This window comes from Gossypium raimondii, chromosome 2, assembly GCF_025698545.1.
Source record: "Gossypium raimondii isolate GPD5lz chromosome 2, ASM2569854v1, whole genome shotgun sequence".
Lineage (NCBI taxonomy): Eukaryota > Viridiplantae > Streptophyta > Magnoliopsida > Malvales > Malvaceae > Gossypium > Gossypium raimondii.
The window spans coordinates 34880755-34893148 of NC_068566.1; the positions used below are offsets into that span (position 1 = coordinate 34880755).

The 12394-nt window shown below is 29.0% G+C and overlaps 1 protein-coding gene across 1 annotated transcript; it reads right to left on the reverse strand.

The window, feature by feature from the left end:
- Positions 1 to 5603: 5603 nt before the first annotated feature.
- LOC105788502 (uncharacterized) lies at positions 5604 to 9829 on the reverse strand. The gene is made up of 6 exons (XM_012615429.2): positions 9521 to 9829; positions 8574 to 8716; positions 8235 to 8378; positions 7429 to 7614; positions 7049 to 7173; positions 5604 to 6121 (listed from the first exon to the last, which is right to left on the reverse strand). The coding sequence occupies exons 1-6, from the start codon at positions 9732 to 9734 to the stop codon at positions 5896 to 5898; spliced, it is 1038 nt and encodes a 345-aa protein (XP_012470883.1). The 5' UTR covers positions 9735 to 9829; the 3' UTR covers positions 5604 to 5895.
- Between the last annotated feature and the right edge of the window lie 2565 nt (positions 9830 to 12394).

The following is a 12394-nucleotide window of genomic DNA, read 5'->3' on the forward strand; positions in this document are numbered from 1 at the left end:
AATTGATTTAATAGTTAAGATGTCATAGTCGAATGTAATCTCGGTTCACCATGCTATGAAATTACGAGCACTCTACGGCTAAAATTCTTGAAATACCCCTAAAACTCCTAGGCCTTATTTTGGGGTGTTTTGTAAACATCCCGGTTGATTAATAAAAGTTAGAGTTCTTTTATTTCTTCTATTTCTTTATTTCTTTGTTCTCTTTATTATTTATTTCATAACAGAAATTTTTTAAAAAATTTTATGACATTTTTAGATTTCTTATGATTTTTCATAAAATTTATTTTAATAATTTTTAACAATTTTATTTATTTTTAAGATTTTAAAAAATTTATTAGAATTATTTGTCAAAAAATGCTAAAAGTATCAAAATGATTAACATGTCATGTGATTTCCTAATGGAAGTTAACGAACAAATGACCAAAATATAATAACTTGATAACATTAGTGACTATTACGTAACTTTTAAAAGTTAAGTGATTAAAACATAATTTTAAACAAAATTTAGGGATTGTTGGTGTAGATTAACCTCAAATAAATGTGAAACTAAAGCTAGATTATGTTTGGTTTTGAAAATATTTAATATTTTTACTTTCGAAAACAATTTTCATTTTTATTTTTAAAAATTAAAAACATTTATAAATATGAATGAAAACTTATTTTCAATAATAATAAAAACATGTTCATTTTTATGAATATCTTATTAAGTTGATGTCCATCATGATCAAGATAAAGTTTTAATGTACTTTAAATTCTAATAGTTATTAGAATTAGATCTATACTTCTTTTATACTTCTTATGCCTATAAATAAAGACTCTAATAAAGCATTGTAATCATTCATTTTGATCAATAAAGTATATTCTCTATTGCTTTTATATTTTCTTTGTTCTTTATTCTCTCCATCTCTCTTTATTTTATAACACATTATCAGCATGATTCTCTTTTAATTATTTTTCTCTATAAGTCACAAATTTTTTTTCCCATTCACGAAGCCTTACCCCTTTCAAGCAACAACCAATGTAATAGTCGGCCACTCAAATTTACTACTCAAGCTATTGTCGATTGCCTTCTAGAGCTACTATTATTTCAGTCTTCAATTGAGTCTTGCGCATTATGGGTAATCATTATGCAAAGAAATATATATAATCCTTATATGGTATGTTTTTCTCCTTTGTTGATTGATTTTTGGTAAAATTATTTTATGAAAAATATTATTACTTTAAGGTTTCTCTTAAACTAAGATTCTTTTATTAAATTATAGTATGCATAATATTTAGATGTTTAAAGATTTAATTATTAAATTCTTGTTATTAAATATTCTTGTAATTTGATAAAATTACGGTGAAAGGTGTTATTAACCTACAATAGTTTATTAAAAGGAAATTTGATAAAATCTATTTATTCTTATTAACTTGCTAATGTTGAATGATTGTATGATATCTTTTAAATTGTATGATTGTATGATATCTTTTAAATTGAACTTATAAATATTTTATTAGAGAAAGATAAGATTTTATAACATATTTGTGGTATTGAAATTTGGTACAATGTGTATCAGATAATTTTCAAGCATCGTACATGAAAATTTTGATTATTTATTCAATGATTTTTACTATTAGATTATAAATGTTATTACGAAAACAAAGTTGGTTTACTACTTGTAATAGTGTTCGTGATAATATTCAAGGTGATGACGATGATGTTAAAGATCTTGGTATATTTTACTATGTTTAATTTATTATATCATGTTTATTATAATTGGAGACTAATCATGACAACATGAATAGATGGATTTTGATTTGAAATCTCACACATGTTTGTTATAGTGATTATGAAATGAAGAATCTATTGGGATGTTTATAAGTCTGTTCTACTAGATTTGTTGCATCCCAAGAGAATGTAAACATAAAGAAAATAAAAGATATAATCATGGACCACTAAAAGTGGGAATAGTAAAAATAACTTATGTTATCAATGTGATATGAAAGATTATTGGTCACATGTGGCATATGCTTAAATATTTTGTTTCATTAATATTCTTTGAGGAAGGATATGAGAATGTAGTAATAAATTCTATCATTATAGATAGAAAGTATTGATCTTATTTAGTACTAAAACAAACAAATATTATTTCAATATTTGATAGTATAAATTTAGTCTAAAGCTCTAGAAGAGCTAATATATTAATATCTTGTGATGGTTAATCCATTGGTTTTAAAATATATTCATAATAGATCTCATATTGAGATTGTGAATGAAGAAAAATATTATTTTTGGATATTTGAAGATTTTGGCATATTCCATGAAGCGAATATTTCATATAATTATTTGGAAATTATATTAACTTAGCGACATTATAATATTCACATTGATTTAGACATTTCCAGTAGTAACTGTCACAATATCACTTATACGTGGATACAAAGTAAAAGGAATGATAGTAAAATTATCAATTAGTTACAATTTAGTACAATTGAAACGCATGTTAAAGTAGACCAGAAGTTTACTGATACAAATGCATTCACTACTTGACGTGACCAGTTAGACCATCCTAGATAATATATGATGTGAAATTAATTAAGAATTCATATGGACATTCATTAAAGAACCGAAGATTCTTTAATTTAAAAGAATTATCATATGTTGTTTGTTCTCAATGAAAATTGATTATTAGAAACTCACCGACTAAAGTTGATATTTAATGTTTTGCATTTCTAAAATGAATATGGATCCATTCATCCATCATGTGGATGGTTTTGATATTATATGATTTTGGGAGATGCATCTATAAAATAATTAATTATGTGTTATCAATTTGCAACTTGCCTTTTGCAAGATTGTTTGTTTAAATAATTAATTTCAGATCATGCAATTAAGACAATTCATCTTGCTAATACTAATGAGTTTATATTTCAATCTTTTATTGATTGAGTTTAAAAAATTTTATAAAAGTTTGCGCATAATGGTTTAGAGAAATTATTGATTAAACACCTCTGATTAATGTCTAAACCATTACTTATGAGAACTAAACTTCCTATTTCAACATGAGATTATGTTGATTTGCGTGTTGTACGCATCAAGCCGATTAGTTTAAATACTCCCCATTACAATTGGTTTTTGATCAATAGCTAAATATTTCTCATCTTTGAATTTTGTATGTGCGTATATGTTCCAATTGCTCCACCACAACGCACAAAGATGAGTGAATCCTCAAAGAAAGTTGAGAATATATATTAATTACAAGTTTCTTTGTATTATTAGATGTTTTGAATGCATTGGAGATTCAATTATGACATTATTTGTGATTATAATTTTGATTTGATAATTTTCCCGACATTAGGGGGAAAGAAATAATAACTTGTAATAAGTTAGGGAGAGTAATTTGAACCAGAAGTTCAACAATGATAATTTATTACAAGTTAACTATCGATGTATTTACAAAATTAATGAGAATAACCAAGTTAATATTTTAATTTGAATCAAAGTCCCAATAGGACAATCAATTAGAATAATAAAAGATTGATCAGTTCCAAAGATGAAAATTCTTCTAAATGGTCATATAGTGGAGGCAAGTGCTCCAGAAGAGACCCAAGACATAACTAATAAGTAAAACTTTAGAAGATATTCAGGTACCTGAAACTGAATTTTAAAATAATGAAAATAAGATATCTCAATAAGTTATGTCAATTCAAGAAAATGTGGAACTGAATAATAAAAGTGATCGACAATGATTTTGCATGCAATATTATTATTGAAATAATGAGATAAAAGGAGGGTTTTGAATAAATCTATTGAGAAATATAGATATTGAATAAATTAATCAAAATAGAAAGATGCAACTCAAGTACAAATAAATTCGTGGAGTTTTTGGACCAATAGTCCAAATATCTAAAGATATAAAGCCAGTGGTGGTGCAATTGAAGTAGTTTTGCAAAAGCGAAATAAAAATATGAAGTTTTTCGCTAAGTTCTGGCATTGGTTATGAAAAGATATAATATTCTTTTATGATGGATGCAATAACATTTAGATATATTATTAAATTGACAATTCATAAAAGATTTAACTTGTGTCTAATGGTTGTTGCTACAACCTTTTATGAATCACTATATAGTAAAGCTTATATTAAAATCCTTGGAGGATTTAGGATGCTAGAAGTATATTGAAATTCTAGAAATTGTTCATTTATATGAATTGAAATAATTTGAACATATGTGGTAAATTTGACTTAGTGAATAGTAGTTGAAGGATGATTATAAATTGATCCAAAATACCTATTTGTATTTTCATAAAAGAATTATGATTAAAGTTTGTAATGATTATTGTTGAATCTCTGAAGAGATCAAATATATTTCCCCAAAATTTTCCCTCACTCATGAATTTCAAAAGAATGGTGATATAAATTCTTAGCAATACATTCAAATAGTAATTTGAAAAACTAGTATTCAAGATTGAATACGTAGAATATGAGAAAGTATGTGATGTTTTCATAAGGGGAAGTAAATACACGTTGTACTCTTTTTTCCTTAACTGAGGTTTTGTCCATTGGGTTTTCTTGGTAAGATTTTTAATGAGGCAGCATATTATGTATATTATAGATTGTATACTCTTTTTCCTTTATTAGGTTTTTATCACACAGGGTTTTTCTTAATAAGGTTTTAATAAGGCATATTATCTATCAATAGACATCCAAGGGGGAGTGTTATGAATATCTTATTAAGTGGATGTCTCCATCATGATCAAGATAAAGTTTTAATGTACTTGAAATTCTAATAGTTATTAGAATTAGATCTCTACTTCTTTTATACTTCTTATGCTTATAAATAGAGACTATGATAAGGCATTGTAATCATCCCTTTTGATCAATAAAATACATTCTCTATTGCTTTCATATTTTATTTGTTATTTATTCTCTCCATCTCTCTTCATTTTATAACATTCATAACTATTTTTATATAATAAAAACATGATAAATATTTTATCCAAAATATGATAAATAAAATTTTGAAAAATTGAAATTTAAAAAAAACTACATTTATATGGATTCCAACCAGGATAGTAAATTTAATATTCGAAAATTTATTTAAGAACAGAATATTTTCAAAAACTCTTATTTTCATCATTTTCACTTTTACAAAGCATTTTTAATGAAAACAACCAAAACACCTTTCTATTATTTTTTAATTTTTACTTTCCAAAAATAATTTTAAAATTTTCAACCAAAATTGTATTTTTCAACTTTTCACAAAAATAATCTCTCTTTCCAGCATTAAAATCTGCAACCAATTCTATACTAAGCAATCCAACATAATGCTTAAATGTATTTTGATCCCAAATGCACACTAGCTTGGACTTTGGACCAGTTCAAATTTATGTTACTTGTATTTGAAAGGATGTTATATTTAAAAGATCTTTAGAGGATAATATCCTAATTATCATGTGTCTACATTGGTAATTAAAGAACGAAAAGTCCAAGCAACATTAGTCAATACTTCAAACTTTTTACAGAACAAATAACAGATAAGAAAATCTTGAAACAGGCATATTAACTTCAAGTAGGTCTGCAACAAAAAAAAAAGAGTTACCTGGAATATGAACTGAATGATAACAAAAATTATTGAGGCTTTCCTATAAAATTGAATCAGGGATTCAGAGACAGATCTGTATTTCAACAAACTACAGATCATGAAGTTAAATAATTATGAAAAATGAATTAGTGCACAACTTCACCGAAAACAATAATCTATGCGAGAGTTTTACTAAGGAACTGTCATTGCTTTCATGGACGCTTTTCACTTATGAAGTAAATGATATCCATGATGCAAGTTGCTAGAATGTGCATTGGTCAACTTTCACGTCACTGGTTGAACGCCCTTTCCTTCTTACCTCATATGATATCACTGTGAAAACTTTGTGACCAACTTGTCAACATGATATATAATATCATCTATGCAAGGGCGAAGAGCAGGTTGTGGCTGAAGCATCCAAGTCACAAAATGGTGAAATTCTTCTGGATATGGTTGTTTAGGTCCAGCTGGCCACTTAATCTGTGCATTTATAATAGCCAATTGCAGGCTTCCTCCTGATTCTCCAAGTGCATACTCGAAAGGGGATACCCCATACCTACAACAAATGAAAATCAATTACCTAACAAGATAAATAAAACTGAAAAGGTTCACCCAGAGGATAACAGCATTACAATGTATTCATCAAGGTATAAAGAGGGACAGTGCATGCCAGACACATGAAACTCCAAAACAAGTTCATTCAAAGACATTTTATGTAGGATATGAAACCCCAAAATGGGAGAGTTTTATCGAATTAGCATCAGAAAACAACAGAGTATACCCACACTTCTGTAATTCTACTGCTTACAATATTGTCAAATTCATTGGCATCACATGTCATTAAGTTACCAACTAATAATTAACATTATAACGCATCAAGTTCTAATAAATGAGCTTATATGAATGGATTGTATGCACGTTACAATTGATTTTATTGTCTAGAGATGCAAGTAAAAGATGTCATGGCAAAACTTTAGATATGCAACAATGGCATTACTACTTTGATTCTAGTCAACTTTTTCCAGGACTAATATTTTCACAAGGTCACTTTTATTAAAGCACATAATGTGTTCCTCCTTTTTTTTTTTTTTTGTGCGTGTGTTGTATCATGCAGTTATGCTTACTTGGTGTGAAAACAGATAAGTCATTTTGGGGCACAACCACTTGCCAACAGCCAAATCTCAATCAATTAGGTTGGATATAATCATCACTCTTCATGCCAAAACCAATAGAAAACTTAATGAAATTATGGCCACTATGTTTTTACCATCAGAGGACTTTCACATCGAATACTTAAAATGAACTTCGATTAAGTCAGAAGGAAACCAATAAAAATATTCCAGCTATAAGTATTACCTGAACACTTTGTTTACTATATTTTTTGACAAGAACATGATGAACGATGAAATGAGAATGCAAGAGAAAAGGTTAACCGTATGAAACCTAACACTGTATACGTAAGTGAATAAGTATTAATCCTTACATTATTGCAAATAATGTGCAACCCAACGACCAAATATCAGTTCTCTCGTCAATATCTGCATCACTTGGGCAATCCCACAACTCAGGGGCTCGGAAAGGTGCTGAACAGTGCTCAGATGCCCATTCCTACATATGGATTATTATTGCATTTAATATCAAGAAAAAATATCTTTTAACATATTTTACGAAGATGAAAATAATCTAATTATGTATTTATATGTCGCTTTTTTGTGTTTAATCGTATATATGTGTTTGTTGGTAGAACATCAAGCATACAGATTAAAGGAACAGTTATTTTCCGGCAAAGATGAGAAAGTTCTAGAGAACAGAAATATTAGAAGACTTTTAAGCACTGAAGAAATATAATGGAGAAATAAGCACCTGAAGTTGTAGTGCCTCAGAACGAGATCGAATTTGCTTCCTTGCAGGACGAGCACTCCCAAAATCCATCAATATAGCAAGAGGGCATTTTCCTTTTCTATGGGATAAAAGAACATTACCAGGCTTGACATCATTATGTGCATATGGAGGCCCAAGATTGTGCATATGCTTAAGTCCTGCACACAGCTGCAGAAACAATGCGGTCCAGTCAAAATGCTTACAGACATTTCTAATCAGTTCTGACATTAATGAACCCAAAAATGGAAAACACTAATTCTAGTACACAAAAAGAGAAAACATAGTAACGCTGGTGCTTTATTCTTAATATTTTATTATTTTAGTTTTATTTTGTAATAGTTATTTTAAGTATTAGATATATTATAGACTGTTACGTTATTAGTTTTCTTTAGGGTTTAAATCCAGGATTAAGCATAAAACTTTATTTGCAGGAAAGCCTAGTAACTTTACTTGCAAGAAAATCTATTATAAATATGTTACAGCAATAACATTAATATTTTCTTTGAACTAATATAAAAAAGCTAGAAGTTTTCTATAGTCCAATGTTTTCTAGAGTTCCAACTTCTTTCGACTCATTTTCTGGTCCTAATTCTTCTAATTTACTGTTGTTTTCCTCCTAAACCACATCACATTGGAATGTCGAAGCCACATGTTGAAGCATAAAGATATGCATCAGATCCATTGATAACAAGTGCCACATAAATAAGAAAATTATTTGAAGCCCTTAAAAGTGAACTACAAAAGGAATGGCATCAAATAGTGCAAAAAGATAAGATTGTTTTACTCACCTGCCGAAATATTTGAAGGACATCTGAGGCAGAAAAGAATTCCTTTCTAGAGGTCATAGCTTTGGAATTGTCCAGTAACGTTCCATCCAAATGAACAGGAAATAGTAAATACGCTTCATGATTCCATGATCCTTCTTGTGTAGGCTAGCCAATGAAATCATAATGTTTTAGACAAATACAATCACATGAAAAGTAACTTGAAAGAAAAGCCATGAAGCGAACACACAGGAATCTTGAAAAAAAGTTTCCATTATTTTATGGGTAAATAAGCTTCAGAAACATTTAAGATGAATGTAACAGATTTTAAGATTAATCAAAATAAGAGATCTGCGTGATTACCTTAACAGAAATGATAGAGTGATCAAGAAGCGGAAGCAGGTTAGGATGACTAAACAAGGATGAAACACGGATCTCCTCTCGAACCAAATCCAACTGCTCATTATTCTGAATGAGAACTTTCTTAATTGCATAAGTTCTATCATCTGCAAATGCAACCCAAGTTATGTTAGTTCTAAAACCAATTTAACTTTACATTGATCCCATGAATACACAATTCTAAAATAAGGTATCCAGCAAATGGCATAACAGAGGTCACCGTCCTTGAAATTTCCCAAACAAAGAAATATTACCAGATCCATTTGAGAAGTAACTCCAGAATATGAAAAGGAAAATGCATAAATCTGGAATCTGATGGGCAATAAGTGAAACCATCATGTATCAAAGACACGACAATTCCATATTAAGTACAAAATTCTGAGCCAAATGTCCTAGTTCTTACAACAGAAACTGTGAGATCAAATACTCAACTGATCCATCATTTTAGTTCTATAACTCCATTAGGAATGTGATAATCATAGAAAATTCCACTTTGTTTTACCCAACATGAATTACGATCCAAATTTATGAGATCATCAGATTAATATTGAGGTATAGAAGAAAAATGAGGATAATTTCAGATCCATAGTCTAATCTAATCGATAAACCAAAACAAAACCATAAAAGATCATGAAATACCATATATGGCTTCAATATTCCGTTGACAAAAGACTTCATTCCATATAAGATCACCAAACTTCAATCAAAGAAACTAGAATGTAAAGAATCCAGACATCTAGTCACAATAAGATGACAAAATCAAGAAAAACATATAGCTGAAGAGAAGATTCAAACTAAATATAGGAACTGAAAGCAATCACCAATTAAGATTTAAAGGAACACCCAGATCAAAAACAAATTATAAAATCCTTAAAAAGATTAAAAGGAGGTATTTTTGAAAGAGAACGAACCAGAGAGATGTGAAGGGTCCTTGACTTTTTTGGCTAAGCCACTGGCCAAAGCTGAAGAGGAATCGGATACGACTTCCTTCACCAGGTAAACGTAGGCGAACCCACCTTCACCGAGCTGCCTCACGATCTTGAACCTGTTCTCGTTGATCCAAACGTCCCCTCCGCCATTAACGGCATCGTACAATGCATTCAAACCAGAAAATGAGCACCCCATTGTTTAGCTTTTGCCTTCAACTGAAGAGAGAAAAAATAGATCTTCAAGCTCTCATTTTCTTTTCTTTGGTTTGTTAGAATAAGGGACGTAAAAATGGCCGATCTTGAGAAGTATTTCATTTAATTAATTAGATTTAAATTTTAAGCTATTTTTTATTTTTCTATGTTTTTTAGGCACGAGGAATTAAAATTATCTTCTTAGAAAATCAAGATGTAATGATAAGATGAATTCTACTATAAGAGAACTTATTTGAGATATGACATAATGTCAAATATAAATAGTAAAATAAATATAAAAATCAAAAATTAATTAAGTTGTGAGAGAAAATTGCATTTAATTCAACTTTAATAATAAAAAAATCAATTATAATTTTTGACGAAAACTATTATTAATCGATTCAATTGTTAATATACAATGTCATGGTTCATAAAAGTTATGGAAATACTAATATGTCATATCAACATATATTAAAATTTTTAAAAAATAAAATTACTATAAATATACATTTAAAATGAATTTGGATAAATGTAGATACAAACTTATAAAAATTATCTAAAAATTATAATATGAAAATGAAAATTAGAAAAAAAAGTATTAAAATCGTCAAACACAAAATATGACAAGTTATTGAAGACTAAAATGAAAATGAGTATTATATATATAATGGAAAAGGTGGTTTTAAGAAAATGGTGGCATAAAATATTAGCAGTAATTTGACACTTACTACACACACATATATATATATATATATATTCCATTATGATATATTCATGATTTAGATTAAAACCATAATTATATCATAAATATATTTATAAGAAGTTGATATGAAAAATAAATGAGATATTGGTTGAAAGTGTAAAGTAAAGATATTGAAAATTATAGTAAAATATCATATTAGTTTACAAAGTAAATTATATTATTTTGAAGGTATTTGTATTGTTTTATATCTTTTAAATAAAAAATACATACACGTAATAAGATTTAAATCAAAGACACCATGATTTTTAACATCTTTTACCTTACCATTTTAATCAAAACCTCATTTACTTTTAATATCATATTTTTATAAATATATTTATTATATAATTTTTTCACCTTTTGTCATAATTTAGTATATATGTGTGTGTCAAATTTCATTTTGATTCTCAATAATATGTTATATTATATATGTAATTGACTATTTTAACATTATTTTACAAAATTTTAATAACTTTTTTATTAATTTTTATTATATATTTTATAATTTTGGCTTAGGGATAAAAAAGATTAACACATTCCAAGAGATGATCCAACATAAGATGGTATGATAATATGAAAAACTAAAGGGGGGAATGGGTAAGATTTCTAGTTCCAGATAAAGAGGAGAGGAAAGTGATGAAAGGTGGTGTTTTGTGGGCAATTTACCCAAAAAAGTCGTTTTTTTTAAAATTTACCGAAATAGGCCGATTTTTTTATTATTTACCGGAATGGTCCATTTTCCGAGAAATCGCGTCCACGTCGGTAGCGATGTCGAGTGCGATGTCGGGACATCGCGTCCACGTCGTAGCGACTACCGACGTGGACGCGATGTCCTGACACGTAGCGCGTTCCGAGGGACGCGATTTTGACGTTTTTTCACGTTTGGTTTTTTTAGCTTTTAGGGTTTAGGGTTCAGGCTTTTTAGGGTTTTTAGGTCCCGGAATAAATTATTTCGAGTTGACGTTTCTGAGCAAATAGTATAAAATCGCTTCTACCAGGATGCTATTTGAGAAGAAATTGTGAAATCGCGCCCTCGTGGACGCGATTTTGCTACAGTAGGTCATGTAAGAAATAATTTTTTTTTACGTTTCTGAGCAAATAGTATAAAATCACTTCTACCAGGATGCTATTTGAGAAGAAATTGTGAAATCGTGCCCTCGTATACTCATCGGCTATTGGTTGCAGTGGCACAGGACGGCGGTGGGAGAATTCTTCCAATTGCATTTGCAATAACACCGGGGGAGTCGTCTGATGACTGGGATTTCTTTCTCTCTAGGTTAAGGAGGCATGTGTGCCCCCAACCTGATATCTGTGTTATTTTAGATCGGGGAGCCGGTATACTAGCTGCATTTGATCGAGAGGGAAGCTTGCAGCGCACACACCATAGATATTGCCTAAGACACGTTGCTTCGAACTACTACAGGCAATATCCATCTAAGAGCAAACGACGACAAGTGACCAACATGGGTATTTAGTCTATAACTGTATTATTTTGTTTGTCAATTTGAATTAGTTTTATTGGTAGAAGTGGTATTAAAGATTCGCTATGATCTTATATTGGCAGGGTTTAGGGTTTAGGGTAAAATCATGTAAAATTATGTAAAATTATTAAGTCCAAAAATTGTGTTAATGGTTAGTAAAATTATCAAATTATGTAAAATTATTAAGTCCAAAAATTGTGTTAATGGTTAGTAAAATTATCAAATTATGTAAAATTATTAAGTTCAAAAATTGTGTTAATGGTTAGTAAAATTATCAAATTATGTAAAATTAGGTTAAGGTTAGGGTTTTAATTAAATTAGGTTAGGGTTAGGGTTTTAATTAAATTAGGTTAGGCGGTGGGTTTTAATTAAATTAGGTTAGGGTTTAGGGTTTTTAATTAAATTAGGTTAGGGTTACGGTTTTTAATTAAATTAGGTTAG

What these genes read in the sequence shown, in the direction of transcription:
- LOC105788502 (XM_012615429.2), bottom strand. Translation starts at nt 9,734, where the DNA reads ATGGGGTGCTCATTTTCTGGTTTGAATGCATTGTACGATGCCGTTAAT. An exon ending in ACTCTATCATTTCTGTTAAG is followed by an intron (nt 8,379 to 8,573) that starts GTAATCACGCAG and finishes TTCATTGGCTAG; the next exon opens with CCTACACAAGAAGGATCATG. An exon ending in TGCACATTATTTGCAATAAT is followed by an intron (nt 6,122 to 7,048) that starts GTAAGGATTAAT and finishes CATTTGTTGTAG; the next exon opens with GTATGGGGTATCCCCTTTCG.